A 26,166-nucleotide genomic window follows, 5' to 3' on the forward strand; every position below is an offset into this window, starting at 1 on the left:
TCTGTTCCCCAGGGCCTATGAGCCATGGGAAGCACAGTATTACCGTAGTACATTACATTCCAGCTACATTCCCGTCAAGCCTCCAACATGACCCCTATGCCACAACGTAAAATCAAGACCATTATAGAGACCTTAGATGAGTTTCAGGCTGGCTGGACAAGCCCTTGCACACAGAGTTATTCTCAGAGGTCTTTTCTTCCTGCTTTAAGGACTCTTTCCATTGACAGCGTGGCACAAAGGGGTATTAGTGAAACTGAGAATCCACCCAAATCACTCAATCAAAAGTTTAACTTTTAAAAGAGGAATTAATTTCTTCCTTAATAGCTTCTACTCTTATTGGTATTTACTGGAGGTATACTTGTGTTTTTAACATTCCTGTAATAGAAAATATGAAGTTCCTACAGAAATATCTGCATACCCCAATTAAAATGTTCATGTAGTAAAAAGGCTGATGGGGTGACAGTGGGGTTCTGGACACTGGAAAGCTATTTTCAGAGACTAAGGGAAGGACTCTAGTAAACAAGGATTTATTTATTCTATCTAGAAAGAAATGTAAATATTTTGCTAACCAGGTTGATGAGATTGAAAATAAAATGAAAATTAGTAATGTGTGGATTACTGGAACTCATTACAAGACCAAGTTAGTCGATGTCAATCTTTATCATTACATGCTTATCTGACATTCTAGATCAACTGGTGTCTTTGACTTTATTTATGAAGGCAAAATCTCCAGGATATATTAATACTGATCTTAACTTCTCCCTTGAAAATTGTATCTTTGTGTAGAAATCTGAAAAAAGGTATTAAGAGAGGAAGGTGGGCCCTAAATAAATTAGAAAAAATGTTTTGTTCTATGAATGTAATGGTTGTCCAAGGTTCTGGATTATCAACAGATCCAGCACAAGCACCAGAATGTTAATAACAGTTATTGTTATAAATAAATACGTAATTATTATAGAAGAAAAATTGCTGTCCAAGTATCTCATATCTTCTGGTGGGAGGCCAAATTTAGTCTCTCTATTCAGACTGCTAGAAAGGAAGACACTTGTTCTTGGAATTAAATGGATTCCACCAACTCATATTATATAGGTCACTCAATAACCATCAAATGCTTACAATTTTTGGTCACTACTGACCTGGCCTGGCTGTGAACTGGTGACCTAGAGATGAAAGGCTCTGTATCCTATTACCAACCCCTTGAGCTAGCCAGGCCCCTTGGAAGTATTTTTAAGAAAAGAAGAAAAGAAAATTAAACCTTTTAGATGTTTTGGCACCAGTAACTAGCCTTTGCACTATACTCCATAGCCTGTCAGACTGAGTTCTCCATGCTGTCCTATCCTTTGGGATCCTCCTTTTCAGCATATCTTGTAAAGAGTTCTTTTACATACATTATGCTAGTAACATGTAGAGCTGGAAACCATGGTTCTTAAATGTGATCTATAATGACTGAAATATACTAATATCAGGAGAGTCTGCCAGTGTCTGAAAGGACTCATTCTATGTTAATATGCACTGTTCTTGGTACAAGGGCTGTAAAGTTTTAGGTTTGCATCCAAGCATTTATGAATATCATGTGTGTGATTTGTGGGCACTCCTATAAGAGTGACTGTAAATGTAATTTAAAAAATAAGTTTAAAAAAAAAGAATTGGATGTAGTGGAAACTTCAAAAGCAATGAGGAGTCCTGTGGCACCTTATAGACTAACTGAAGTGTAGGAGCATAAGCTTTCGTGGGCAAAGACCCACTTCGTCAGATGCATGCATCTGACGAAGTGGGTCTTTGCCCACGAAAGCTTATGCTCCTACACTTCAGTTAGTCTATAAGGTGCCACAGGACTCCTCGTCGCTTTTGCAGATTCAGACTAACACGGCTACCCCTCTGATAGTGGAAACTTCAAGTAACACTTTTTCATCACAAACAATTTAACAGAAAAAAAATTGTCAACCTTTTCTCCTGAGGTACATTTTGCAATGAGTTAACAGTTTTGAAAAGTATACCTCCTGTTAATGTTCTCTATCAAACATCACACAGTTATAAAAGATGTTTTGGTTAAAGAAGGGGCTGACCTACAAGGACTTCAGCGTTTGAGCTAGAAGGGACCATTGCAACATCTAAGGGCAATAGGAACCATAGACACAGTATCTACAAAAGGGAATTTCCTACTTTATATTCCATATTCTTTGCCTTTTATAGGCAAACAGAAAGCAATTCTGGACATGAAGTCTATAAATATATATACAAGGAACAGCAAATTTAAGGTGCAAACTCTGGGACTCACTAGCCTGGAAGAGCTTGTCAGATCAAAAGACAACATAGAAAGCTTTTGAAGATCTACTGGCAAGACAACTTAGAACCAAATTCTTATTTTACCCGATTTTGAACCGTTCAGAAGGATTAGGAATATATTGTCTATTTATGATTTACTGCTGTTAACAGTATGAAGAACAATCTCATAGGGCATGCCTACACTCCAAGGATCTTTCTAAATAAGTTATTTCGGAATAATAACTCCTGAAATAACTATTTTGAAACAGCACATCCACACTACAGAGAAACCTTGAAATTAGTCCAAGGCAGGCTCCCCAACTGTGGATGTGCTACCTCGATTTGGAGCCCCAGGAAGCACTGGGAAGTAATTACTTTGAATGACCCTGGGGAGGAACTATTTTGAAATAGCAGCACTAGAGGGTCCATACTACATCTATGTCAAAGTAGCAGTTTTGAAATAAGTGTTATTCCTAATGATATTAGTGTTTATTATTTTGAAATAAGAAGCCTGTTGTTTCAAAATAATTTTGAAATAAGGGGCTTCTTGTGTGGATACTCACCTGTAGTGTAGACATGCCCATAGATGGCTGCCTTTACAACAGAGCACTGCTGAATTTTTCAGAATTAATTTCAAAGATGATATTAGGTCCATGCAATATATGAGAAGGTCATAACATCCATAAAATCATACACATGTAGGGCTGGGAAAGGAACCAAGAGGGCATTTAATCTAGTCCCCTGCACTGAGACAGGACCAAGTATATTGTTGTTCTGCTTAATTCTATTTTAGGAGAAAGATGATCCTTGGAATAATTTGGAAGTGTTGAAACCATAAAAGTCCATTTTAAAAGTTCTGCAGAATTTAGGAAGTCTCCTTCATTGTTTGTAATATTTTCATCCCATGGGCTTACTTATTATAATAATAATTTTAGAGAACAAAAATTATGTTAGGCATTTTACAAATTCAATTGAAAAGAATTTCCTGCCTCAACAAAATTACGGTCTAATTTTAATTGTGAGGAGTGAGAACAACAAATAGAAGGGAGGAAAGGGGGCATATGTTATCTCAAAAGGTATATTCCTTTTAATTTAAAGTTAATAAATTAATCACTCACTTCTTGTGAGCATATTCATTAATTTTATTAAAGTTACGCCAGGTATGAATTTGAGCAAAGAAGTCTAGGGTAAAGAGTATTAAAGAAAAAAACTAGCAAGAAGAAGTGAGAAGGAGCTGGGAAGGCTGCAAGTTCAAAATGAAACCACTTAAGCTCATTCGTCTTACACAATGGCATTATCATATACCATTATAAAAACACACTGTGATGGGGTGGGTAGACCCCGCACTATAATGGGAGGGGTGAAAACCCTCTGGGTGGAGGAAGTCCTGCCCCTACAAGCAGATGAGGCATGCTCCAAGTGCTGGGGCAGTATAAAAGCCAGGGAGCACTCAGTCTGGGCTGGCCAGTGAAGGGGAAGGTTCCCTAGTTGGAGCTCCGGCGCTGTTACAGCCCATGGTCCAGATAGAGAGAGCTGAAAGGCTGATAGGCAGAAACTGCTTAACCCCTATGGAGATCCAGGGAGAAACCACTGCTGGGGAACAGGCTACGTGGGACGACACCCCAATGGGACAGGTATGAAATGACGTAGAGAGGGTGCAGGAACTGCCCCTCCCATCCAGGTATTCTCGGAATGTTTTGGCAGGAGTCCCCGCTGAGAGAGAGAGGTAGGCAACTCCTACACTCATAGGGCCCTGGGTCAGGACTTGGTAGAGCAGGGTGGGTCCAGGTTCCCCTACTAGGGACAAAACCCTGACTTACTGACTATGGCCTTAACTGCCCTGCAACCAGGAGCACTTATTGACTCTGGTCATTAGGCCTTACTGCCCTACAACCAGGGGCACCTATTGACTCTGGCCATTAGGCATTACTGTCCTGCAAATAGGGGCACTTATTGACTCTGGAAATTAAGCCTTAGTACTCTGGGGTCAAGGACATCCATTGATTGTGACTAGGAGACCGTTAGCGCTGTGAAGCAGACTACCGGTGGACTGAGAGTCCTGCACAGAGCAAGGGAGTTATGGACTAGCAAGTGGGCTGGGAGTCCAGTGATCAATCAAGTGCTGTGACCACACGTCAGAACAGCCCTAGTCATGTGATGGGGTGGGCAGACCCCATCACATATGCCCACTAAGAAAACTAGTCAACTACCACTCTTTGACTAAACACTACGGCTGCGTCTAGACTGACATGATTTTGCGGAAATACTTTTAATGGAAAAGTTTTTCCGTTAAAAGTATTTCTGCAAAAGAGCATCTAGATTGGCACGGATGCTTTTGCGCAAAAGCATCCGTGGCAAGTATAGATGAGATTTTGCGCAAGAAAACTCTGACGGCCATTTTCGCCATCGGGGCTTTCTTACACAAAAAATTCCTTCCCTGTCTACACTGGCCCTCTTGCGCAAGAACACTTGTGCAAGAGGGCTTTTTCCTGAGTGGGAGCGTAAAAGTATTTGTGCAAGAAGCACTGATTTTGTACATTACAAAGTCAGTGCTCTTGTGCAAATTCAAGCGGCCAGTTTAGACAGCTTTAGACAGTTTAGACAGTTTAGACAAGTTTAAGATTGCCTTAATAATAAATTCAGGAAAAGCGCTACAAAAATAATATATTTGTCTATTTCTACCTCTTGAATATCATTTCTCACCACTTAAAATTATCAGACTGGCTTTTCCTCAAGAAAACCAATCTTTTACATTAAAGAAACCATCATGATTCTAGGTCTCATGCTCCCAGTGGGAAACAGGATAGAAGTATGCTAGTTCAAAGCTTTCTCAGGAAGTATTAATTCCCATATGATAACCAATAACCACTACTTGTTGATCAGGCGGTTCTATTTCCTAGAGCTGTCGAGACAGCTTATTCTTGACTGATGTAAGCAAAAACCTCCCATTTGGTGCTGAACCTGGGTTTCTAACACCAAAGCTCTGGTTCTATCTTATATACCGTAATGTCAAAGTAATGGATAGTCTTTGCTAATATCCCTACCTTCCAGCTGACCTCTGGTAAACTCAGTATGATTTACTGTGGTCCAAGTGCCTCCTGATATTCCAGGTTGCACAAGGACCAAAAATAACAATCTCTATGAGACAGCCACTTATCCTTCAAAAATATTACTCTGGGCATCTCTCTATTTAATCGTTTGGTAATCTGTGTATTTTAAGAAGAATTTGGAGAAAAAGCATGGCAAGTGTGTATTGACTGAATTAATCTAGTCAGTCATCTGAGTTCTTGACAGAGAAACTACCTTTCACACACTGTGCAGTCATTCCATTGATGAAAGTCAGACATCTTGGTAGGTGGAGCTAGCCTCAGTGCCCTTGCTAATGCAAACACTGCCAAGTGTTAATGTGGCCAATGATGACATGTGTTCAGGTACACCTAAATCTCTTGCCACTCCATCAACTATAGAATTGTAGGATTGGAAAGGACATTGAGAGGTCATCTAGACCAGTTATCAGTACTCATTAGGACTACGTATTATCTAGACCATCCCACCAGGGTGTGTGTGTGTGTGTATATATATATATATATATAAAAACGTGCTCTTACAAATCTCCCCATAATGGAGATTCCATAACCTTCCCGGGCAATTTATTCCAGTGCTTAACCACCTTGACAGGAGTTTTTCCTAATGTCTAACCTAAACTTTCCTTGCTGCAATGCAATACACTATGAGATGTTTGAATGGGATAAAGGGATTGTCCAACAGGGGCAATTAGGACCAATGGTCAGATGGGGGGTGAACCTGAAGGTGAGAGTAGAGAGGAGCTTGTAGTCAGGTTCCAAGCCATGGTTGATACCAAAGGTCAGAATCTGAGTCAGAAGGTCTGTGTCAGCAGGCAAAGTGCAAGTCAAGCCAAGGTCAAAGCCAGAAGTTCAGGAGTAGGGAGCAGAAATGATCATGGCAGCAACAGATGGCCTACATGGTTGCCTGGACACTTCCTGGAATGTCCCATTGGGTTTATCTGGGGGAAGCTAATCTACACCCATGAAGCTGCTGCTTGTCAGACCCTTTGAGTATGTCTACACTAGCTCGTTAGTTCGAGCTAGATAGGCAAATGAGGGCAACAGGAGTTGCAAATGAAGCCCAGGATTCTGCAGGGTAGCAGAATGGAGAGGCCAACATTCTAGCAGATTTACCAGACCTGGGTTCTAGACATGTGGGGTCTTACAGGGATAAGCCTGGACATCACTATTTGGTGTCTCCTGATATATATCCATAGAGAAAAAAAACCCCAGAGATGCTGCTCAGGGGGACCCAAATTTCTCTCATTTTTTGCAGAGAACTAGCATTGCTGGTTCTGAGTTTGTTCTAGGTCCAAGAGCCACCTATTAAAAAGAGTTTATTGTCTCATATTTTATCTTTGAACAGCTGATCAAGATGTGGAAAATGCCTCATTTCTCTAATACTGTGTCTTGGTGGAGAAAAAATACTCCTTTACCCGAGGATACCTTTGACTGCTTTTTCTACTCCCCATGTGAGACATGGGCTATGGCCAGAGAATGAAATTGCTGACCTCACAGTAGCATACCAAGGAACCTTTGACGCTGACTGTTTCATTAGTTTTTAAAGATTTACAAGTCTACACCTATTACTTAGAGAGCTCTAGATGACCAAAACAACCATATTAAAAGTCAGGTTGAATTGTGGAAGACAGGTCAAGTCTCAGCAAAAATCTCTTCCTGAAGAGCAACAGTAAATTCAAAAATGTAATTTATGAGAGCACTGAACAAGCCCATTGTCCAAATATGCATATAAAAATATTTTTCAAAGGCTACACAAGCACATGGGAAGCACATCAGGAAGCCTGCTGAAGAACCACTAGATGCTTAAGATGTTAAAGGAGCACCCAAGGAAGAAAATGTTATTGTGGAGATACTAAATGAATTCTTTCTATTGGTCTGCACAGTTGAGGACACCAGAGAGAGTCCCAAATCTGAGCCATTCTTTTTAGGTTACAAACCTGAGAAACTGTCACAGATTGAGGTGTTATTAGAGGTGGTTTTGGAACAAATTGATAAATTAAACAGTAATAAGTCACCGTGATCAGATGGCTTTTTCCTGAAGTTTTGAAGGAACTCCAATGTGAACTTGTAGAACTACTAAATGTGCTATGTTACCTATTATTTAAATCAGCTTCTGATAACTGGAGGATAGTTAATGCAACACACTTTTCAAAAGGGCACCAGACACAATCCTTGAAATTACAGGCAGTAAGCCTAATTTCAGTATCCAGCAAACTGACTGAAACTATAGTAAAGAACAGAATTACTAGGCACATAGATGAATATGATTTGTTATGGAAAGTAAATGTGGTTTTTGTAAAGGGAAATCATGCCTCACTAATCTACTAGAATTATTTTACAAGGTCAACAGGCATGTAGTCAAGGGTGTTCCAGTGGATAAAGCATGCTTACATTTTCAGAAAGCCTTTGACAAAGCCTCATAAAAAAAGTAATCTGTCATGCGCTAAGAAGAAAAGTCCTCTCATGGATCAATTACTGGTTAAAAGATACAAAGGGTAGGAATAAAAGGTCAGTTTTCTGAATGTAGAGAGAGGTAAATACTGGAGGCCCCAAGCAGTCTGTACTGGGACCAGTCCTATTTAACACATTCATAAATGAGCTGGAAAAGGGGATAAACAGGCAGGTGGCAAAATCAGCAAAGGATACAAAACTACTCAAGGCAGTTAAGTCCAAAACAGATGGTAAAGAGCTACAAAGAGATCTTACAAAATTGCATGACTGGGCAACAAAATGGAAGATGAAATTCAATGTTGATAATTGCAAAATAATGCACATTTGAAAGCATAATCCCAACTATATAGATAAAATGATGGGGTCTAAATTAGCTGTTACCAGTCAAGAAAGATCTTCGAGTCATTGTGGCTAGATCTCTGAAAATATCCACTCAATGTGCAGCAGAAATATATTTAAAAAGCTAACAATCAGTGTGTCTAGACTGCATCCCTCTGTCGACAGAGAGATGTAGATTAGGCACATCGAAATTTTTAATGAAGCAGGGATTTAAATATCCCATGCCTCATTAGCATAAACATGGCTGCCGCTTTTTTCAAAACTGAGTTTTTTCGAAAAAATGGCAGTCTAGACGTGGATCTGTCAAAAATAAAGCCTTTTTTGACAGATCCTGTAAACCTAATTTTTTGAGGAATACAGTATCTGTCACAAAGGGCTTTATTTTCAAAAGATGTGCATCTAGGCTGCGATTTAAAAAAAAAAAACCTCCATTTTGAAAAAAAAGCGATGGCCATGTTTATGCTAATGAGGCATGGGATATTTAAATCCCTGCTTCATTAGCAATTTTGATGTGCTTGATTTGCATCCCTCTGTCAACAGAGGGCTGCAGTCTAGACTAGCTGATGTTGGGAATCATTAGGAAAGGGATAGATAATAAGACAGAAAATATATACTGCCTGCAGATCTGGTCATTACATCCAAAAAGATATATTGGAATTGGAAAAGGTATAAAAAAGGGAAACAAAATTATTAGGGATATAGAACAGCTTCCATATGAGGAGAGATTAAAAAGACTTTTGAGTTTAGAAAAGAGATGATAAACAAACAAATGTGACCGGTGCACTGAAAGTAAATAAGGATGTGTTCTTTATTAAAATAATTAAAAAAAGGAAGTTGACATGTGGAACTCTTTGCAAGACTATAACAAGATTTAAAAAAGATCTTGCCAAGTTCATGGTGAGAAGGATCCATAAATGGTTATTATCCAGAATGGGCAGGAATATACTGTAAAACCATGCAAAACAAGAGCCCTATAGCAAGTTTGGCACTAAATGCAACTTTCCAGCATCTTTCCATTGAAGGGAGACTTTGGGCATTTTACTTGTGATAGCTCTGATCACCTTGATATATGGCTATTCTCAACATTATTGGTTGAGATTTTGGAAAAACACACCCTGTAGTCCCAGAATTTCCTCTTGCCCTTAAGAATGCTCCTGGATGATATATAGCGAAAAATCTAATTCCTCAGAGCAAAATCAATGACATCAGCAAAAGAAGGAAGGTAGACCTGCCTTGGCCTGGTCTACACTAGGGGCAAGTTTAAATTAAGATACATTAATTGCGTAGCTTAAGTCAAAGAATTTGAACTCGAATTTTGGCACCGTCCACACTACAGGAAGTCAAAGGGGACACACTCTCCCTTCCACTTCCCTTACTCCTTGTAGAAGCATGACTACCGGCATCGAAGGGAGTACCCTCTCAGTTTGAATTAGCATGAATTCGCTAGACCTGCTAATTTGAATCCTGGAAGATCAACTGCAGCTGCTTCAATCTTATGTGTAGTGTAGACATGACCCTAGTGTCTAGATTCTCATATGGGCTTTAGTAATCACATGCATATAAAAACGCTTCCCCTGCATCAAGGGTAACTTAGATGTAATATAAAGACAGTACTGCAATAGTAAATTTTGCTTCTTGCTTTTTTAGTTGGAATCAACCAGTGCTACTTGACAGTTGTGTTCTAACTCTATAGGTTAGTAGAGCATATATTCTGCTTTTAGGGTAATTGGTTGACCAAAGACAGCTGGCCTAAAATCAGCTGTATTGCCATAGAGATGGCAGAGGTACAGCACTGGAATTCAAAATAAACTGCACAAAGTACCATTTTGCCCCTTGCAGACCAACGGAGTACAAGGGAGCCCAGATGGATACAATTCATAGCCTTCCTGACCAAGGACAGGATCCAGGGAACCATAATAGACCATAGATGGTCTATCAGGGATGGTCTAGATGGTACTGGGTCCTGCCATGAGCAGGGCCGGCCCAACCCATTGGTGCGCTCTGGGCCCCGGGAGCGCGGCGCTGCCCCCGGGAGTGCAGCGCATGCGCGGCCCCGCCCTCGGGAGCCCAGGCCCCCGGGTGCCCAGTGCATGCGCAGCCTCACCCTGGGCACCTGGCACATGCGCAGTCCCTCCTCCGCCTGGTCCGGCAGTCCCGTGCAGCGCCCCCTACAATGCGGTGCCTTGGACAGTAGCCTGGTCAGCCCATAGCTTGGGCCGACTCTGGCCATGAGGGCAGGGGACTGGATTCAATGACTTCTCGAGGTCCCTTCCAGTTCTAGTGTTCTATGATTCTATGATAATGCTAGCAATTTTTTTTCCAGTGTCAGCGTGATTTCTTGGCCCATGCTATCAATTCTGAATCCCACAAATATAAATTGTGTTGCTAGTCCCCATAGCAAGTCTCCACACAAAACCACTCCAGTAGACGATACTTCTCAACAAAAGCAAATATCACAAGTTCACTCACATCACCTGTATATAAGGGGCAGCACATGGAGCCACTGCTGTACATGCCAGCTGCTTTCAGAGATGGTGCAGGGCCAGGGCTGGGTAAGGGATGGTCATAAGCCAGAGAAAATGTTCAACAGTAATTATAAATGTCAACTGTATAAGCTGTAGTTACCATGGATGGGGATGGGAAGCCCACACAGAAGTTCACACTCAGGATATTTATTATCTTAGAAACAATAGGTGCACACACATGTTCTGGAGACAAGTGAAGTCCTGAATGTGTCTAGAACTTACAAAGATCTGATTTTCTAAATCTTATCTTCTTGGTTCAAAGTGCAACTATGCCTCCACACTTTCTATAAAATAGGAGGTAGACACCGGGTTGCTTCTCTTGTAACAGAAAGTTTGCAGGTGTGGCTATTTCACACAATACTGTCTATCACTACTTGCCTAACAGGAAAGGGGAATATGTCAGCAGAAACACTGCAGTGATTAGTTAGCTTATCCTCTCCTAGCTTACGGGTCTTCATCCTTAATAGTCTGCTATGATATGGGGCCTCAGGGGCTTGATGTCAGTCTTCTGGGAAGTCTACCATAAAGGCTTGTAAATGTAAGTTGAAACGGTCTGCAGTGATAAGCAAACACAACCACATTGATCCTTTTAAATGCTTCCCTCAAAAATTACCTGACTACCCTTTGAGTCCATTTCCATTCACTTGGTTGCTATTTTGACCAATTAGATACTCAATGAAGGTAGAGCAATCACAGCCGGCTCACACAGTGCTTGAGAGATTTCCACTATCACAAATCCCAGTAAAAAGTAAATTTTCTCATGATAATAATGTCAATTCATGGAGTGAGTAAACTTCAGGCTCTAGAGACTGATCCACCAAATACCATGTTAAAGTGGCAACAGAAAAAATCATTTTGTATTCCATCCAAAAGTGGTAGTGGTGGATCCTGTCTCTAACAAACTGCTCATACTGACTATATTTTCCTTATGTTGTGATTTCTGCCTCCACAAATTTTATGTTAAGAAGTCCTTAATGTGAAGTAAATGCCTTACAAAATTGACCCAAATTTTGTTTAATTTGACACCAATTTATTAGACCGTCACAAAAAAGAACTGTGTCTAAATGACTGTTTGACTGGTTGCATTCTCTTACTGAATAACAGTAAGATATAGCATATTTTCACATAGAGGGTTATGTTACAGGCATGCTATCCTAGGCAGATTGATGACAGTAGCCTGCCTCAAGTTGGAGACGTCCATATCTTCTTCCTTGCACATTTTTACAAAATGATATTCTTCAATTTCCACTGGTTCAGCCACTGAATGATGAATAATGTATTCCTCAAATAGGGGTGCTCCAACATAGCTGGCCTTCAGAGTTTACTTCTTTTCATGATGTTTCTCAGTTAAGTACACAGATTTTGAAAGTTTATTTTTTTTCCAGGAGGCCACACACCTTTTAATGCTCTGTTTATTTATGTTTCTTTAGTGCGGCTGTGATTATATCATCCCAGCCATTTAATAAATTCCTCTTGATTAATAAATTATATTGGCTTATTTAGTGCACTGCCTATTGTGTTGTTTATTAAAATGTTATTTGAGACATCCTTTAGCCTGCTCAGGCTTCAAGATTAGGAATCCTGTCATGATCGTATCTTTGAGGAAGGGAAAATATCTGTAATTATGCCTCTTTGAAGCTATCTAACATGATTCTTACTCACCATCAAGCCTCACTGTTTGGGGGTGGTTGTGGGAGGGGGTATATCCATAGAAATGTATTGTATACATAGGAAAAACCTGTGGATTCATAGATGTATGATATAAAACAGAATGTTGGAGAAATGAGAACATGAGTATTTACCCCCACAATGCTCTTGGATCCATCAGATAAAAAGAAGAGAGCCACCCTGAGCAGCCATACCTACTTCTACTAGTACCTGCAGGAAAGTCAATAACATCTCATCAACAAAATCAAAAGTAACAGACAGAGCTAACAATAATAAGGAGTCCGGTGGCACCTTAAAGACTAACAATTTTATCAATATCAGTTCAGACACAGGATTTTCATCTATTTCCAAGACATCATCCACTAATGCAACTAATACATTCCCCAGTACTGAAGCCTCTATTCAGTCTGATAAGGAAAAAAAGGAAATCAAAGGATCTGAACATTGAGAGTACTTTGTCTATAATCTTTTTAATAATTATATGTAAAACTGGGCAGTTAAATATCGGATCCTAGTTAATCAACTTGTCATTCTCAATGAAGCGCTGACAATCTCCACCAGAAATACACTTATCTCTTCCTCAATGGTTGTCACTAGCCAGGTAGGATATGGGTTAGAGTTGTGGAATGAAGTTCAGCAGTGAGTTACATTAACTGAAACTCAAGAAAAGATACTGTTAGCCCTGACCTTCAAAATATTGCCCTTGCAAGGCAGTTCCGTTTGAATATAAATGATTTACACATGATCATGCATACACACATATATCAGTATGTGTACTTGTCCATCTTTAGGATACACAATATATTTTTAAAATAACTCTTTTTATGGGCCACTTTTATAATTATTTTCTCTGTGTGTGAGGGGGGGAGGAGGGAGGAGGTGTTATTGCTTCTTTAACAATTGAGAGCAGGAAAAAAATGTTCTAAGAACTGATCTCTTTTAAGCTCTTGATACCTGAAGAATAATGCAGGATTCTCACACTGAACTGTTACTACTTAAGAAAGCCCCCAAACCTTTAAAACTGAAAGACTTCCACCCTGTCTCACTCTAAAAACATAATACAAAGGAGTGATCATAATGTGAGAAGGTATCTTCAAAGAAAAGGAATTATTGATAAGAAACTTTATCTTATTTTCAACTACTTCCCCACCTCATAATATAGAACGTATCTGGCAATCCTACAATAAGATTTTTTTTAAAGGAAGAGAGAAAGGAGATAGATGTGGTGCTTTTTTTCAACTGCCAATCTATGTTCTAAAACATATAAGGCAATGATATAATTTTCCTACACAGTGGAGTGGAATGAGTAGGAGATTAAGGAGATAAATGATGTGACAGATTGTAAAGGAGCATGAACGATGCTCAGGTGAAATTTGGGTTTGATATTAAGAAAAGCTTTCTAACTATAAAGACAATTAATTATAGGAACGGGCACTTTTTAAAAACAGATTAGACAAACACTTGTCAAAGATAATCTAGATATACTTGGTATACTTGCCTAAGAATGAGGGTATGAACTACGTGATATCTTGAGATCCCTCTTGCTCCTAACCCTGGAAAACCACGTCCAGTCCACAGGCCCCTAATTGCCCATCTCTGATTTAGACCATGCCTGGCAGATGTTTGTCTAACCTGCTCTTAAAAATCTCCAGTGATGCAGATTCCACAGTCTACCGAGACAATTTATTCCAGTGTTTAACTACCCTGATAGGAAGTTTTTTCTAATGTCCAATCTAAATCTTCCTTGCTGCAATTTAAGCCCATTGCTTTTTGTCCTATCAGTTGTTAAGGAGAATAATTTTTCTCCCACCTCCTTGTAACAAGCTTTTAAGTACTCGAAAGCAATTACCATGTCCCCTTTAAGTCTTCTCTTTTTCAGACTAAACAAACCCTGTGTTTTCAATCTTCCCTCATAGGTTGTGTTTTCTAGACCTTTAATAATTTTTGTTGCTCTTCTCTGGACATTCTCCAATTTGTCCACATCTTTTCTGAAAAGTGGTGTGCCCAAATTGGACACAGTACTTCAGTTGAGACTTAATCATCACAGAATAGAGCAGAAATGTCAAACACTGACAACTCTCCTCCAGCATCACTAGCTCTGATCATTCGGAAGAGCTAAACTGATTTTCAGGAAGGTTTCCACAGAAATTTATTTCTGTGCTGAGATCAAACTTGGAAAAATTCAACCCTAAAGGTATTTTTGGGAAAGGTCAAAGCAATTAGAAATAGGGGTGTAAAATGGTAGTATCATAAACTATAATCATGTTATTGGGACACTCAAATTAGCACTCTATTTAATTATTAGTCACAGTGAAATGATTAAATGGTAGCAAGGAGGGAAATACAGTATCCATAATAAAGGGCAGAGGGGAGGAACCAGTGCTCCACCCCTTCCAGGTTGAAGAAAGATTATCCTAAGGAAACAGAAATATATAATGTATTATTAATTTAGTATCTGTAATGAAAGAAACACTTGAAGTTGGGCTTTATAGCTTGCCTGTGATACTGTCGATTTTCTTTTTAGTCTAGAGTGGTCTTGAAATATAAGCTGTTGAAGCCTCAACATCATTTCCCTGGTAAGGGAATCTACAAAATATCTATTGAATTTTATGAATATATTTAAGACATTACTGTTATTTGATTTTACATATTGAGAAATTGGACTGGAAATTTGAAATACTGTAAATGTTAAAGCCATCAGCCAGAAAGGTGACTAAGACATGCAAAACTGAAAGTGCAATGTGGTTAATTTTAAAAAATTGTTTTCTGTCTGCTACTACTTTGCTAATGCAGAAATCAAGCACGGCATGACATGCTTTATTAATTAAAGCTACATACAAACACATGCGTTATTATTTACCTATAACAATTATTTAATATGACACAGCAACGTGTATTTGATTTTCTATATTTAAAGTAGCATACAAATTCAGAACTAGTGCAAGAACATTAAGTTATAAGAACTAATAAAAAAGCTTAAAATAAAAGCAATGGGTATATTCAAATCTTAGTTTGCAAGTAGTTATTAACATTAATCTACTTGTATTGAGATGTGAATATAACCCTAACTCTATGGTTTAGATTTAAATTCTTTACTTTGCCTTCCAGCATCTGCGGAGAGTCGGGTTTTTTTGAAGTTCATTATTGTGAAGTATTAAACACTTCTCAGAATATAATGCAACAACCCAGTTCTATTTCAGATGTTCTTATTCTGGCAAAATTCATTCCTGTGCACAGGGCAATGGAGCATGTAAACCCTATATTTGCTTAAATGTCTCATAGGCCTTGTGCTGGCCCGCTGCACAAAGAAAATTTCTTATTTGCAACAGAGAATCACAAAGTTAAGCTGTAACCAGATCATATCAAAATATCAGCAAACAGTGAAATAAGTACAGCATTTAGCACCGATACAACAAATTGGATTAATTAGGATTTTACTGATTTGGTAAAAGGTTGAAAAAGCCCTTTTTTATTTAATTTTTCACACTAAAATAGAAAAAAAGGCCATTTCTAAAAAGAGGATCATAGTCTAACTAGGTTTCTGATGTCATATTTTTCTTTTAATTGGTATAGTTTCATTGAAGTCAATAGGACCAAACCAATTTACACCAGTTCAGAATCTGGCTTCTAATTTTTGAGAATTGAATAGTCTCTTATTTATAGGGACTCTCTGGAATATATTTCATTTCTTTCCAAGAAATACTCTACATCTTTTTGAAAGTGGTTAAAAAATCTGAAAATTAAAAATACACTTGCTGAATCAAAATCAGCCAGTTTCGCCACAGCTCATTGTATGTATAAGCAGTGCAAGAAAGCAAAGAGGTTTAATTTCTCCCCCCAGATTTACTATTTCCTTCAAGGAGACAAAAGAAACCCTGCAGTACTTAACCAGCACTTAGCCTATAAGATTTTACTGATTTATCAATTCACACATTTATAATTTTAAGAACATTGTAAAATTGATACATCATCATCTAAAACTGAAATTATGAACCTAATCCTGTTTTAATTAATAGTTTTTGCTTGTGTAGTCTGAAGTAAAGACATGTAACATGACCAATACTATTTGAGGAACTCAGTTCTAACAGTCTGAATTTGATTTCATGATACCAGTGTAGAGTTACATCTAAATACTGGTTAGACAGTACATTGTAAACTATTTCACTGGGTTAGATCTGATTTTGACATTATCAGAAAGCTGCTTCCTCTTATGATTCTGGTAAATGGGAAAATATTTTTGTAAATAGATTTCAATGATGTACGCATTGGGCTAGTTTATATTCAGCAGCTGTAAGGAACAGAAAACAGTAGCCAAAGGAAACGCTAAGTATAAAGAGACCATTTCTCATGGGTGATTGAGAACAGCGATTCTAACTTACTCAAAATAGTAGCCAAATATAATGTGCATGTAGTACTAAATACATGGATTCTTCCTGGAATCAGCAGAATAGTTATTTTACAATAAATGATTATCTCATCAAGAAAAATAATCCAGAAAAATAATTCATAATTATTAATAATTCATAATTTTTCTTATGTGACCATCAGCCACTGACCGAAATAGATGTAAAACCACTGATAGGGCTAAATTCAACCCTGGTGTAATCGAGAAAACTTCAACAAAGATACAACAAACCTGAATTTGGACCTTTATTTTTAGCAAAAATACAAAGATCTGAATCTGTAACAAGGAAAGAACTTTTTTAAACTGGTGCTGAATCAGTTTCTTGCAGAAACCTTGTGGATCAGGACAAAATTGTACAAAATCCACTCATACATAACTCATTTTTAGAAAAACTTTTAAAGTTAATATATTTATTTCTCTGATTATTTCTGTATCCTTAAAGAAAAACTCCTGAGATTTGCTAGAAAGTAAAGTAACAGGAATGAATGAAACTAATGTATGATATTGCATATGAATTTAAGTGAGCTCATAAAGCCTTTTGCTTATCTGTAAACTACTCAGTAGGAAAGAGGATAGTACAGCCTTTCTGCATGAATTTGTCATTCCTTATTCTGCATGCACTGTTTCTTTTTTATGCATGCACAATTTTAGGTTCTTTCATTTTGTCTTACCCTCATTCCTTCAAATCGCGACAAGGCTCTCAGAGGCCTCAAAGCTCTTAGTGTCCTAAGGGACTTAATGGCACCAAGTTCCGAGTAACCTAAGGCATTCGCTGTTAAGCTAACCAAGGACACCTGCACAAAAAATAAAAAAGTAATAATTACTTTTGTATATACCACTACATATACCATAGATGTGAGTTACAGCATTCCCAAGAAGAATCTAAGTTAGAGCACTTCAGAAATACTTTTGTAGCCTGGAGAAAATCTTTTAAATAAAGGAAAGTAAGAGAAAAAAGGAGCAGCATAAAATAATTAAAAGAGAATTGGGGAAATGCCATAAGATATCTATTAATAAACACTGGCTGAAACAAGAAAACATAAATGCTTTCTAGTCTCATATTTTTATGATGATACACTAAGATTTGAAGGAAAACAAAAATCCTCACAAATGTTCATGTGTGCACGCTCGCGCACACACCCGCGCGCGCAGTAAGCTCACAAATCTTGGTGATGTGGTGCCTCTGCCTCCACCATAAGTACTCCCATTGGTCCCCTACCTCAGTCTAAAATTATGGACTTTAAAGCCTCCTTTCTAGAGAAGAGGATGAATTTGTGGGAGGGTCTAAAACTATTTTCTAAGGATTCGTAACTACCATATGGACTGAGACCTTCGGTTCTCTGTTTCAACTCTTACACAAAGACTGAGGAGGTTGCCCAAATCAACAACCAGGTCAGTTTCCACAGGATAAAGTTTTGGATGAACATTTGAACTCTCCTTGGAAATCTATCTGTAGATGGTCTGATCTTTTTCATGCATCTGCAGCATCAAAAACAAACTTTTCATCACACACAGCTGCTGATTGTGAACAATGTATAAGGCTAGGAAAGGTTACTGGTAAATGTTCATGGACATTTTTTAAATCAAAGAATCTTAATTGATTACAAGGGTCATGCCGAGGGCCTACGGCAGCTATGGCAAAAATTTAAATATATTTGCTGAACCATTTGTGTGTTTTCAGTAGCTACAAACTGGGCTTGATCTCTCCTCCTGCACATAATCAGTGCAGTGGTTCTGAGGCAGGAGTTTTGGGAAGTGGTACTGAAATAGTATTTTATTCCTTTGTCCCCGTCTGCCATATGACTGCCAGCCACATGTCCTGTGAGCCTGTGTTCATAGATCTAGATCAGTGATGGGCAACTTATGACCTGACGGCTGCATGCAACCCATCAGGGGTCTATGTGTAGCCAATGAGACATTTTGTAACCATCACTGATTCAGAGGGTTTCCAGATTCTGCTGGTTTTCATTCAAAAAAAATGTTTTTCCTACCAGCATTACAAAAGTGACATGAATGTAAAGCAAAGGCACGCAAAGCGAGGTGCACGCTGGTTGCATACAATATTGTGAATGTTGAGAGCTCCCCGTACATCCAAAATGCTGCTATGTTTCAGTCAGCACACCCTGAAATTTCTAGGTACGCAAGCGCAGTTAGCAAAACTACCCTGTCTCGGGAGACCATCATGGTTGAAACAGTCATGCAGACCACTGAGATGAAGGAGGGCTCATGTGGTCCACTCACTAGCCTAGGTTGTCCCTCGCTGGTCTAGCTAATTCATTGTTTCCCGAATAAAACCTCCTTATTCTCTGAAGATGAACATGATGAACAATCAACACATTATCTTCTTTCTCTGAGCAACAGTCAACATAATCTGACATGAAGTCACTATAATCTACAACACTATCATCACAAATTATTTTAACAAATTAGAAATAGAATACTGTGCCTATTTGTTCACCATCTTGAATTGCACAGAACAAAAAAATCCCTTTAAGTGTACCCTTAACCTGAAGTGTTTGGTGCACAATAACTAGACAAAAAGTCTTTTTATGAGTGTTAAGCAAAAGTACTCCGCATCAGCCCACTCTGCTGAGAATATCTAACAAACCCAGATTTGAAGGGGACCAACATCATTGGGGTACCTACTATTTTAGGATGATTGTGTGCAGCAACCATGGTCCCTACAAAGCATTGTCAGTTAACATAAGCAAGATCCTAAAACAGCCTAGTTGGATGGCCTCTAGTTCATAAGTTATCATAACATAAGCTCATGGGGTACAACCTTACACCACAAATGCATTATGAGATAGAATATGCAAAGTACATTCATGTATAACAGTAGTTCTCAAACTTTTTGGCCGGTGGCCCATCTGGCTAAATGCAAACCTTCCCGCACAACAACAGCTGCTAATGGAAACTCATTGTTAATTATATAATTACATCTGAACCATTTTGCTAGTGCTGCAGCTGAGGAGAATGGTTTAATTTAACACGTAAGAAAGGAAATATTAATTTAAATTATTAAACAGATTAAATGCTTTAACTTACTCATGTTAGTTTACTAAATTTCATTTTAAATAAAGTAAAATATTAATTAAGTCCAACACAAAAGGTTTCAATATTTTCTTCATTTATGAAAGGGGCGTGGAACCTTTTTTGGGTTGGAGCTGTTGACCCACAGAGAAATCAGTTGGGGACCACAAAAGTGAAAAGCAAAAAAACCCCTCCAAAAACACACAACCCTCAATGATGTGGTCCCAAAATGAGACACCTCATTTCTTGGCACTTCAGCCCCATGGGGGATAGGGAAGGACAGGGAGGACTAAGGTTCAGGAAATCCCGTAGACCAGATGAACTCTTCTGGGGTTCTGGGGTTAGTGGATTTTGTGGGGCATCTGGGGTCTGGACAAAAATGAGGGTTTCAGTATGTAGGACAAGGCTGCCAGCAAATGAGTTAGGGATGGGAGGTAGGGTGCAGGAGGGGGTGGGGCTTACTGAAGTTGCTGCACCTGAACTACAGGTGTAGTCTTTGTTCTCTGCATGCTGATAGCTACATGCTGGTGCTTGGGCCATCCAGATATTGGATGTTTTATATTTTTAGGAAAGTATGTAAACATCTTTTCTGTTTTGTTCCACTGAAATCAATGTAAAAACTCCCATTTACTTCAATGGAGCTAGGATTTCACACACAATGATCATAATCAACTTTACTAAAAATATAACATGTCATGAAGCTGGGCAGGGGGCTAAAATCTTTCCTTCTACACTGCAGTGATAAGGCTTCAGTGTTCTCAAGGATCTCATTTTATTCTGAGTAAGGAATGCCTCAAGAAGGCTTTCATTTTTCTATAGCACTAATTAAGGATTTTGGACAAATTCAAGAGGAGATCTAGGATTTCACCATCTATTACACTATCCTTTCATATGTTGTAACTGCATGTCCAACCCAATTAGCAGCTGTGCACATCCTAAGCAAATATTTCATACACCTTGGAATTTGGTGGATGTGCTATCCTCCTCCAAAGTTTTTGATGTTATTTAATGGTAGGAAACTAACGTGTGTTAAAGACTATTTCAGACTGCAGTTTCCTTTCTTCTGTGATGTATATACATTAAAAATGACTGAATCATTAGTCTGCACTCAGAATAAATGGATGCTGTTATGTGGTCATGTAATAGCAACTATATCAAATAAAAGTTGAAATATTATTAAAATATTAATAACAATAAATGCACATGCTAACAAATCAACTTGCACATCATCAGAAAGACAGAAGCAAAATAGAACTAAATAATAAGAACTGGTTACACACCTAACCTTACATTAGCTGTGGCACTTCAAGGCATGTTGTCCATATATACGATACTCTACTTGTACTTGTATCAGAGGGGTAGCCGTGTTAGTCTGAATCTGCAAAAGCGGTGAGGAGTCCTGTGGCACCTTATAGACTAACTGAAGTGTTGGAGCATAAGCTTTCATGGGCAAAGACCCCTTTCCTTGTGTTTGAGATAAGAATCTTTTGCCCAGCAGTGTCTTGGGCCTGCACATGCATTTTGAGTTTCTTAATGCTCTTTGTTGAGGGCTTAAAGGGGAAACAACCCCAACCACTATTCTGTTCCATCACCAGCACATAATTCAGAGGATAAAGGACTCATGGTAGTATGGAAGGCAAATTGTCATGGAATACATATTGACAACACATCTCAAAGAACCACAGTTAGTGTAAGGTAAGCAACTTTCTTTTTTCTTTGAGTGCTTGTGGCTATATATGCCACTATTGGTGACTCACGAGCAATGATGAAATATAAAGAAGGATACAATGAGGGATCTAAACTAGATAAATTATAACAGGATTTAAGGCAAGTAGACATCATTTAGAAGGATTCTAGGTTGATAAAGCCTGGACCTTCAGTCTGTCTACAAATGTAGCAAAGAGTCGTGGGGAAAACTCTAAATGGCTTGGCTCTATGCAGTTGGAATGATAATGACCTGGATAACATCCCTTATTAGAATGTGGTTTCAGGAAGAAAATTGGTAAATGGATCATTTGTTTAATGCAAAAAACTGTTACTAGTGTAAATAAGTAATGGGATGGAACCTAAAGGTAACCTTGTCACTACTGAATACTGGAGATGAAGGGACTGCTGTAAGAATTCATATTTCTCCTATTCGTTGGGGTGATGTAATTGCAATTAAGAAAGCTGTCTTCTGAGAAAAATCTAATAGGGAGCAAGTTGCCACACACACTCAAAGGCAGCCTGTCAGGATGACATTAATATCCCAGAAAGGAGGAGGTTCCCTATGTGAGGGAGAAAAATATATAGAAAGTCTTTTGGAAATCTGGTTACAGATGGGTGTCAGAAGACTGTAGTTCTGGATGGGAGGGAGACATGCAGAGATGTCTGGCAAGGGTACTGAAACAGAAACCCCAGAAAGTCCTCCTCTTCAAAGACAGCAAATGTTCAGAATAGTTGGGATCTTGGAATCTGTAGGGGATAACTGAGATTGTTCAGCCCAAATAATAAATCTCTTCCAGTTGGCAGTTTACATTACAGGCAGTCCCCAGGTTACGTACAAGATAGGGACTGTAGGTTTGTTCTTAAGTTGAATCTGTATGTAAGTCCGAACTGGCGTCCAGATTCAGCCGCTGCTGAAACTGACCGCCAGTTCTGACTTACATACAGATTCAACTTAAGAACCCCAAGCGTCCCCAAGTCAGCTGCTGCTGAAACTGATCAGTGGCTGATTCCAGGAAGCCTGGGGGACCGTCTCCAGCAGACCAGGGGCACCGGGAGAAAAGCCTCAAAGGGGCGGGAACCCGCCACGGCTGCGGCTTTGCTCCCGGTGCCCCTGGTCTGCTGGAGACGGTCCCCAGCAGACCAGGGGCACCGGGAGCAGCTTTTCTCGCCCCGGAGGTCGAGGTGGCAGGACTGCTGCCTGCGAGCTCCGGGGCGAGAAAGCCCCCGTTCGTAAGTGCGGATCCGAGGTAAGTCAGATCCGCGTAAGTCAGGGACTGCCTGTATTATGGTAGAATTTACTTTGGATCAGGATAATTTGGACATCAGAGGAACATGATTCTCTGCATCTGACAACTAACCAGTAACCAGGCTATGAGATGAGTGAGAACAGATCCTAATGGAGAACACTCCTGAGATATTAAAATCCAACAGGAGAAATAAGAGTTTTTGTGGAAGAAACAATTCATCTTTCAGTGTCATTTTCAGTTGTTTCTTTCATTAGCTGCTATAACTACCAGTGAGCCAGATAGTGGATGAATGCACAGGTTACTCAAAGCTGGTGGATTGGACCTGATATTTATTTCCTGTCTCCTTAAATGTCACTGTTACCGATGCTTGTGTTGGCCATCTAAGCTTTATTGGGTCTAATAAAGCTTCATTAATAGGTACTGCCTGACAACCATATAGAAAAATATGCAATATGTTAAATGTCTTTGGGAACTCTCCTCTACTATCATCACTGGAATTTCTGAGAAATAGTTATTCAGCTGAGTATCTCCTGAATGTTTCTTTAATCATCTGAGTGACATGGTACCAACAGAATCAATGCCTTGTCCAGGGATAAAGAGGCTATAGCACAGGGGCAGGCAATAAAATGGCAGCAGTTCCCTAGGGTTAGCCTCTGGTGGGCCTCAACTGCTATATTTACCTGAACCTCTGCAGGTACAGGTGACTGCAGCTCCTACTGGCTGTGGATTGCTGTTCCAGGTCAGTGGGAGCTGCGAGAAGTGGCTTCCTGCAACTCCCATTGGCTGGGAACTTACAATGCTTGGATGGTGCCTTTTTCACACCCTTGAAAGGTGCAAATTACATTGACTTAAGTGATAATGTAGTCCAACTCTTAGGGTGCATGCACAGTTCCAAATGACATTACTGGCCAGCTGATTCTGATCTTGGCCACATGGAACACACATGTACTGAGAGTGGAATACATCTGGACAGCATTTGAAGAACTACAAAATTCTGGACAAATCTTTAGTTCTTATGAGACTTTTCAAGAATTTTTGCCTACACTATTTTGCTTGTTAAATATACATTCTTTTGGCATGACCAATATCAAGTGTATAAATATTATGTTAATGAGTTTCATAAAAAGAAGAAAATTAAAGAAATATAAAAGACATAAAAGAACACTTAGAAAATATATCACGTACGTCAACAATTAGGAAGTCCAGCCAGCACCAAGCATTAGTGAAGTATGTTTGATAGCCGTATGCCACCCACTTCAGCAGCATTTCCAGAATAAAGATATAAGTGAAGACCTTGTCAGCATATTCCAGCATTGTCTTGATAGTCTTCCGCTGCTCTATATATATGTCTTCAAAAGCCTAGAAACAAAAATGTTCAAATTTGGTTAATGTTCAGTAATATTATATGTGTAGTTTAGGCTAAGAAAATGAATAACAAATATTCTATCTCCAAATACAATGTTGGGAGACCAGAGTTTTCTCCTACTTTTCCTTTTCACATAAAAACAGGTCTGTGTACTGAATTAATTGTGGAAGTCTATTTGTCCATACGGAAGTCATATAGAAGGCAGCCTTACTATAAGATATTATTTGTATCTGTTGATTGATTTATCTATGGTATTTTTATGGCCCTGATTAATATAATGTCTGACTGCCCTGAAGTCATTAAAGGTTTTATCTTCACAATACCCCTATGAGGTAGAGAAGTATTCATTATCCCCATTTTCCAGAGGGGTAACAAAAACACAAAAGACTTAGGGCTAGATTTTAAAAGATTCAGGCCAGATCTATACACTACACAAGAAAGTTGACCTATGAGAATAGTGTAGCTGAAGGGGATGTATCTTAAACGGAATTTCTGGGACATCTCCACTGTGGGAGGTTTCTTCCATAGATTTCCTTTGCTCCTTGCAACCATGTGGAGTACCGGGGTTGATGGGGGCATTATTAGTGGTCAGTATACTAGATCCGCTAAATCAAACCCTGGAAGATTGATCTCTAGAGTGTCAATCTTGGGGTAAAGTATAGAACTGCCCTAAGAGGAGGAGGGATAGCTCAGTAGTATGAGCATTGGTCTGTTAAACCCAGGGTTGTGAGCCCAATCCTTGGGGAGGCCATTTAGGGATTTGGGGCAAAAATTTGTTAGGGATGGTACTTGGTCCTGCTGTGAAGGCAGGGGACTGGACTCAACGACCTTTCAAGGTCTGTTCTAGGAGATAGGTGATCTCCATTAATTTTAATTTTTTAATTTTAACACATGTAGTGGGGTTTTTCAAAAGCACTATAAGCAACTAATGCACATGGATGTTAGACAAGTCTGGATTCCAGGATCCTGCAAGGTAGAAGTCTAGCCTCGAGTCTACTGCTATGTAGATATATTCTAAGTGATTTGGCTATAATCATAAAGAACGTTGAATTTAACCCAGGTCTCCTATGTCCCTGACTAATACCCTGAACCCTGCAAATGAATTACTTAGGTGCTTTGTGAGTGTTTCACACTTCAGTAAGTTTCATAAGCACAAGGTGATGGTTCCATGTAAACTTGTGATTCTTTTTCCAAACAAGTGATGAGAATTCACCCTAGTCAGTCATCCTACCACATGCTCTTCTCTTTTATGTTCTTCCCAGTGATTTCCTTCCTCCATTCCGTAGGAAGAGCTCAGTGAAGTAAATAGGAGCCTTTTTATTGACTTCATTGTGCGTTGAACTAAACCCTACAGGCACAAATACCACTTTTTATAGTGTTTACTATAAAATTGTTTAGTGAATTATTATATTGATATCAAATAAAGCAAAAGCTGAATGGTATTTATGGGCTTTAGTTTGTGCCAGACAAAAGCCTTGAATTTTGTTTTATTTGAAACCAACATAAGAAATAACATGCATTTGAGAACTGTATCTATATGACTGGCCAAACACATTGCAAACCATGACTGCTTACAATCTTCAAGTGAATGTGGATCCAGATTTGGTTTTACAGAAGTTCAGCTTTTCTCTCTTCCCAAATCCCCCTTAGGTGGAGCATTCAGGATATTTTTATGGCATGTTTGCAGTGTGTTTCTTTTATTGTTACTATTTTACATTACTGGTGTTCTATTATTTCTATTTTATATTATTGGTGTTTTCTCTTTATTTTGGTGGCTTATATTTTTAGAGACAGCCCTGCTGCTATTCAGTCTACATGAGTGGGAATCTATGATTCCCCTGGAGAAAAAAAAATCATTCATGAAAATACTTGTTCTCAGAAGGCAGTAATTAGAAAAGATCTCCGTTGACTGTTTTCACCATAGTACAGGCAGTCCCCGACTTATGCGGATCCGACTTATGTCGGATCCGCACTTACGAACGGGGCTTTTCTGGCCCCGGAGCTCACGGGCGGCGGGTCGCCACCCGTGTCCTCCGGGGTGAGAAAAGCTTCTCCCGGTCTCCCTGGTCTGCTG

The 26,166-nt window shown here is 39.1% G+C and overlaps 1 protein-coding gene across 1 annotated transcript in view; it reads right to left on the reverse strand.

Annotated features, from left to right (window-relative positions):
- Positions 1-26,166, reverse strand: part of LOC102463247 (sodium channel protein type 1 subunit alpha) — a 120,073-nt gene that overhangs the window by 31,575 nt on the left and 62,332 nt on the right. The window contains exons 19-20 of the mRNA XM_075933529.1: positions 23,912-24,085; positions 17,411-17,533 (exon numbers count right to left, since the gene is read on the reverse strand). Of these exons, the coding sequence (XP_075789644.1) occupies positions 17,411-17,533; positions 23,912-24,085 (297 nt within the window). The remainder of the gene's footprint in view (positions 1-17,410; positions 17,534-23,911; positions 24,086-26,166) is intronic.

This window comes from Pelodiscus sinensis, chromosome 7 (assembly GCF_049634645.1).
Source record: "Pelodiscus sinensis isolate JC-2024 chromosome 7, ASM4963464v1, whole genome shotgun sequence".
In the NCBI taxonomy this organism is placed as follows: Eukaryota; Metazoa; Chordata; order Testudines; family Trionychidae; genus Pelodiscus; species Pelodiscus sinensis.